This window comes from Cyprinodon variegatus, unplaced genomic scaffold (assembly GCF_000732505.1).
Source record: "Cyprinodon variegatus isolate N-32 unplaced genomic scaffold, C_variegatus-1.0 Scaffold203, whole genome shotgun sequence".
Lineage (NCBI taxonomy): Eukaryota > Metazoa > Chordata > Actinopteri > Cyprinodontiformes > Cyprinodontidae > Cyprinodon > Cyprinodon variegatus.
The window spans coordinates 74,855-81,899 of record NW_015150656.1 but is presented as its reverse complement, the minus strand read 5'-3'; the positions used below and the strand labels follow the sequence as shown (position 1 = coordinate 81,899).

The 7,045-nt window shown below is 38.0% G+C and overlaps 1 protein-coding gene across 1 annotated transcript in view; it reads left to right on the top strand.

Moving 5' to 3' along the window:
- The first annotated feature begins 586 nt into the window (after positions 1 to 586).
- The window catches only part of LOC107088009 (ubiquitin-conjugating enzyme E2 L3), a 9,310-nt gene continuing 2,851 nt past the window's right edge, over positions 587 to 7,045 (top strand). Inside the window, exons 1-3 of the mRNA XM_015379903.1 lie at positions 587 to 648; positions 5,979 to 6,074; positions 6,153 to 6,339. Of these exons, the coding sequence (XP_015235389.1) occupies positions 622 to 648; positions 5,979 to 6,074; positions 6,153 to 6,339 (310 nt within the window). The 5' untranslated portion in view covers positions 587 to 621. The remainder of the gene's footprint in view (positions 649 to 5,978; positions 6,075 to 6,152; positions 6,340 to 7,045) is intronic.

Genomic DNA, 7,045 nt, shown 5'->3' with positions numbered 1-7,045 from the left:
AGAAATAAACTGATTGAATGGAATATGCATGTAACCGGCCCTCCCAGAGCTGCAATTAATTAGTGGTAGGTGTGTACCGGTAAATGCCCTGATCATCTGTTTGTTGATCCATATAATTGGCAGAAATAAAGGCCCAAAATCCAATTCTGTTTAGGGCTCCATGGAGGCGTGGGCCCTACAAAGAGATTAACTGTTACAAAAGTGGCAAGGCTGCTAGAAGTGTTTTAATTGAATGCACTTAGTTGAATAGAAGTAAAATCTGATTTTGCAAATACATTAGGCTTAAACCAGGTGAAGAAGAAAGAAAAGGGAAAAGGAAGAGGCTGGACATAATTCATGATAGATCCATTAATTATGGACAAGATGAAAACACAGATCATGTTTCACTAATCTGAAAGCAATATAGACTCACAATAATTTAAAATTAAACTTAGTTTCGATCCTTTCGAATCGCTACAGAGGAATTCAGAATCTGACTTGTGGAGATCGCATGTTCATGGCTCCACACCAATAGGGGGCGATATTGGTTATTTCTTTGTTTGCAAACCGCCACTAAACGCTGTAAAGGAGAAAAGCTTTTTGTGTCGCTGTGCATTTTGGGAACGACACAGTGACTTCAAGATGGCGGCGAGCAGAAGGCTGGCCAAGGTAAATGTTTCAGTTTGAATTCTACGGCGTTTTCTTTTTAATGTTTAAAGACTTTATGAGGGCCGAGCTTCGCGGTCACATTGTCCCCATTAACCAGGAGCCTAACTGCACCGTGTATCGGTTCAGATTCTAGCTTTCTAATTCTATAAATCTTCTGTTGACGAGAGGTCATTACTGGTCTGGAATCAACGCTCTAGTATTGTGCGGCTAGGCCACAGAATCCTTCGTTAGCTCTCCTCTAATACCAAAGCCAAGGAAGCCACGTTTGGTTAGGAAATCAGAGTTTTAGCGGGGGTTTGATACAGGATGTGGGGGAGGCGGTGGGATTTAAGGTGTTTTCTTCAAACGTTTTCGGTTTCTGTGCGTGACTGGTTCGCTGGTTTAGTGAGGCCAGCCGGTAATAATGCACCTCTCTGGTTATGTGGACCAGTTTTAGTCGGTAAGCTGTTACCTGTGGTGTCTTCCTAGTGGGGTTAACGTCTTGGAAACGTCGAGTTTGTGTTTTATTTTCAACTGTTCGTGTTTTTAATCGAGTTTCGATTTCAGCGCTCCTGCTGTTGAAACGATAATTGGGTCTGCGCGCCCGCGCGCGGACTGCGCGTGAGCGCGCTCAGAGCTGCACCTTTAACAGCCTCACATGAACGCAGTTTATCTGCTTCAGCCATAAACCTTTTGTTCATAAACTTCCGCCTGGGTGGCAGAGATGGAAGTTTTCCTGTAACTCTGATCCAAGCCTGAAGACAAGATTAAAGCAGCTCAGACACAAAACAGCTGGAGTTTAGTAGTAAATTGATATAATAGTGATGAAATAAAACAAACAAGTTCCCTCAGTTCAGACACAAGGAAAAATAGTCTCATGTTTTCTTTATAAATTAAAGTCTTTCTTTTGAAGACAGAATGTTCTCTCTTTTTACAAATAAAAGGCAATAAAAAAAAAAACATACTTATTAGTATGCTTTCATTAAGGCTGCAACTGATTATTTTGCTATAAAAAATCTCTTGAATACTTTTCTGATCAGTGTCTGTTAGAAAGGGGTTTCCTAATAGCTTATATATAATAGAAATAGGATACATTTAAATATTTACTTTACAGGGTGACATAATTCCTGCACTGAGTCAGCAGATTTCGTCATTTATCCTGTATACTGTTGATGCATTTTGGATTACTAAATGATTATTTCTATCATTGATTAATCATTATCAATGACTATTACATTATTTGTTTCAGTCTTTTTTGTGTGTTTTTACAGCAATAGTGACTCAGTTTAATGGAACGTAGGCTGACAGGAAAGGGGGTATGAGAGAAAGGGGGGGAAATGCAGGTCGGATTCAAACCCGGGTCGCCCAGCGTCCAGGTCTAAGGCCTCCATACATGGGTTGTGTGCGCTAACCACTGCGCCACCGAAAAACACCCGTTTCAGTCACTATTACATGTTTGAAAATAAACTCAAAGTACAATATTAGATATTTTTATTTTAGCTTTCATAAAAGCAAATATTTATAAAACTTTTGGAGACAAATGGTGTAGCCGATAAGGGTTCTAGTCTGATCCTTATCTGTGAGAAGAGGAACAGAGAATGAGTTCCTGTTCATCTGAAATTCAAAGCTAGAGAGATTAGCGTCTATTATGACAGAGAACTGAGAGCTAAAGGTACAAGATAAGCTGTGATTAACTCTGCAGCTTTATAACTGTCTGCCGGGTTTCAATAACTGATTGACTGAAGTGATTTTCTCACTCCACCAATGATTCGGTTCTTTTATTTTCTAAAAAGTAATGCTGCTAAATTGCAGGAAAAGCAGCACCTGTTCAGTTTGACAAGGGGATTTTCATAGGGTTGCAGCGGTTTGGAAACTTAGTTCATATTTCTAAGGTATATGTCTTCATTTTTAACGAGGAGATGTCACATTCTCCTCAGATTCTTCTACATGTGTGAGTTCAGACTGATTTTAAATTAAGATTTAGGCCAGAAGTGGCGGACATCTGAGAGGCCAGATGTTTTCCTCTGTTATGATTGTGTTTTTACTGGGCATCAAATTAATTAATTAATTTAAAAAATGTTCAACTAATTAAGTAAACCTAAAAAAATTTAAATGACGTGCAGGAAGAACAACCTATTGAGCAACAATTAATGATATTTTGGATTGAAGATGAAAACCCTTCTGTGTCTGTAGATATTTAACCCCAAACTTTTCTTTTAATGAAAAAAGTGCAGTAATTTAATATATTCTTTTAGTTCAACACATATTTATTAAGGCGTGTGAATTATTTACCAAATGGATTGTTTTAGATTCATATATCAGGGCTGGACGATATGGCCAATAGGGGGAGTGTTGGGTTTTGCGATACTGTATTATCAGAATATTGCAATATTCTTCCCATCATATATCAAAATTGAATGTAAAGATAAAAGGCAAATGCTGTATATGTTCATCAGAAGATCAGAGCGCAAATTGAGTAAAAAATATTTGCTTTAAAACATCCTATATACTATTTAAGTGCTCTTGCAAGTTATTATTAAGCAAAGGAAAATGCACTTTCAGCCATCATAGAATAAAGTGCAACAAGTTAAGTTTCGTTTTTACTGAAACCACTATGTAGATGTCGTAAAGGAGTTATTACAGCATAATGTCACCATTGTAGCCATTGTAATCCAGACCATTAAGGATAAAGATTTTTTCAATTCCGGTAAAAACAGACTGCTGGGAACCCACATTATTAAACAACTCCCCCATTATATTTGAATATTAAAAGATTAATAATCTCTTCTTCCAAGATTTTTAATCTGTGTATATACAGAAGGGACTAAGAGCTTTAGTTTGTGGAGTTTTTTTTTTATTTCATATTAAGGGGGGGGACATTTAGCTGCTTGTGTCCTCCATTGTCCACGAGTCTCTCGTAGTTGTTCTGCGTTTGTTTTTGTTTATTTTTTAAAGCTCAGAGAAGTTCACTTTCACTTTGGTTTCTGTTCTCCTGACCTCCTGTCATGGGTAAAGTACGTAGTTTATTGAAATGTCTTATTGATCGGGAATGTTAAAGTCTGTTCTGCCTGCTATATTCATGCTTTGTGTTCCCAAATGGTGCGAACTTGGCAGGTTTATCTTGTTATACAGAGATTTTACTTGGTGTTTTAGCTCAAGCTGATGGGTTTTACTTTTCTTTTCTTGGTCACTGTCTAAGTCCTTTCCACCACATTGCTGCGTCGGTTCGATTAAAATAAACCGGGGTCTACCTCTGTCAGAGCTATGCAAACACAAAATCGTCCTCTGATCAACTATGTTTGTTCTGCTTCATCTCTTCATTCTGTCCTGCGATAAGACGTTTCTTTTGAAGTTGTGAGATGCGCTCTTGGATGTTGTTGTGACTGGATTTGATAAAACTTTTAAGCCTCTTGTTATAAATATTTTGATCGAGATTTAGTTAAATGGCCTTAGTTTTTAGGGATTTGTAAGAATTATGCTATAATTTGTAGTTACCGAATTGTCGTTACTATATTTTAATTGGACAAACCGGATCTTCTCAAGGTTCTTTTTGCTGTTTGGTGCGATTGCAATGGCAGATGTTGACCTGACCGGAGCAAAAATAGCCCAGCTCTGTATTTTGACGGTGACGTACGGAGGAGTAGCGGTGGATGTGGAACAGTTCTCATTAATAACATGACAGACAAGCACTCCGCACAACGTACGTGAGTGGGGCGAAGCGCCGACGGAGTATGTGGAATCTGGGGGTAATACTATCCAATTTTCCATCAGATGAGATGCTAAACAATGCCCTCTGTGTTATGGCCTTAAAAGGACTGGAGAGAGTACCGTCCCCTGTGGTGCTCCTGATTACTTGATTAGACAGCTGACCCTTCAGTCTAACGAACCGTGGTCCATTTTGTCAGGTATTCTTTGATCCAGGCGGTTGTTGATGCCTCCACCTGAGTCTTCTGGAGATTCTCACAAAGTAAAATAGGCTGAATTATGTGAAATGCTCAAAAAAGGAAGATTGTCCCAGTGCTGTCTGCCTTTTCTGAATGTCTTTGTGGAAGTATTTGTATGATGGCATTATCAACTCCATGGTGATAAGCAAACTGCATGGGGTCCTGATAGCTAATTGTTTGCTTGCTGAGGTGAATCACGACCTTCCTGATGGGAAATGGGTCTAAAATCACTGAGGTCTGATGGCTGAGTGGATTTGGTACTGGAACAAGGGAAGGAGGTCTTCTAGATTTATTTCTGAATTATTCAACAGGGTCAGGGGTAATGTAGCTGCCTTTCTATTAATTAATACGAAAATTGTAATTATGAAAATAAATTTACTAAATGTAAACATTACAGTTTCGAAAAAACTCAAGTTAATGGTTTAAAGACTTCTGATTTTTCAGTATACATCAGTCGACGATTACAGCATTCGTCACTAACTAATATTCCAGGTTTTTGTGCATTTCCATTTAAAATATATATATTTCTAAGATGTTATATAAGTTGACTTTCATAATCATGGCAAAATACTTGTAATAAGTTTATACAGACGTCTATTGTGGGTCCTCCTAGCTGTCTTTCTGAGGCTTTTATTTTGTTTACATTGCATCAACATTGCATATCAGGGATTAGTTAGACTAATGTCACAATAATTGGCATCAGCCTTTGGAAATCCTGAACTGCTAAATCTCTACTAGTTGATAGTGTTTGTATTAATCTTGATTTAAAAAGAAATTGTCTCAACTGAATAGTTTTGTAAATGGTATTTAAGTAGCAATAAATAATATTAACAAAAGTAATAGTCATCTTAAACAATCAGACCTATTTATCAACAATGTTTCAGATCAGTTTTTCTCTGCTCAAACCCAGACATACAGGGCAGAGCTACTGTATTTACTTCCTGGTTTCTGAGCCAATCATATGAGAGTTCCCAGGAATGCCAAAATTGAGCGCAGCCGTAGTATTTACATTGGTGAAAAGAGCAGCAGCCTGAAAACATGGAGGCATTCTTTATGCTGTTAGAAGCCTCAGCATCCTTCACAACTATTTCCACAACTGCCGTAGCTGAACCGTTTACACTCGTCCCTTTAAATTCAGCTGGCCTGCGTCAGTTGTCAATTGCCTCTGTATGAAGAAACTGAGCTGAATGTTTTTATGTGAGACTCATCTTCTGTTTGAAATCTGTTTTATTCACATTTACAGGCTTTACTTTCCAACTCTTTTCACTCGCATATTTTGTTTTGTCTGATCAACCTCAGCGATGAATAAAATTAAAATGTATTTTTATTATGTATTTTACTCTAATACATGAGTTTTCTGAACAAATGTAGCATGACGTAATGACTGTTGTATGTTTGGTTCAACAGGAACTTGAAGAGATTCGGAGATCTGGGATGAAGAACTTCAGAAACATTCAAGTTGAGGAATCAAACCTTTTGTCTTGGCAAGGGCTTATTGTTCCTGTAAGAAGTTTTCACAGTTTTTCTCCTCTGCTCGACCATTTTTCAGTCTCTAGTTTTAACTGTAAACTTTTCTTTCAGGACAACCCACCTTATGACAAAGGGGCATTCAGGATTGAAATAGTTTTTCCAACTGAGTACCCATTCAAGCCTCCAAAAATCACATTCAAGACAAAGATCTACCACCCCAACATCGATGAGAAGGGCCAGGTGTGCTTGCCTGTGATCAGCGCTGAGAACTGGAAGCCCGCCACCAAAACGGACCAAGGTGGGTCGTCCTGAGTGGAACCGTTAATATGAAACGAGATCCAGATCCAGCCATAATGCGCATTTTCACTTAATAAATATTTTTACTTTTTGGGTTAAAAAATAACTTTGACATATTAAAAAGAAAAAAAGTAATAAACCTCAGGAGGACCTGGTAACATCTGGAGTGTCACTTAAAGGCGAGTATAAGGTTACGAAAAATTCCCAGGTTTCAAAAAAGTTGCATATATGACTCTACATATATGCAACCCCCCCTTACATTTTCAAATTGCCCTCATTGCACTTAGTCAGATCTAAACTTCTTTCAAAATCGTACATTTTTGTTCATGCTCGGGGGCGGAGCCAGACCGGGAAAAAATTTATTGATACGGCTTCTGCAAGGTGGAGGGGCATGCAAGCTTGATTCACATCTGGCCCCAAACAAAACACTATGATCTAGGGGGTGGAACGGTTCACAAAATCCACGGTTCGGTTCGGTAAATGTTTATTGTTACACCGAAAAATAATTTTTTTAAATAAAAATTATAAAAAATTAATGAAAAAATAAAAATTAATGAAAAAAAAAAAATAATGAATTGTAATTATTTTTAATGATCTGTGGAAACCCTGGATCATTTCCGCATGTTTTGCTGCTTTGAATTTAATCATCTGGCGCATGCTCTCTACGATCTCAAAGGAACTCAGAGCGGAGCGGACAGGAGCCACAG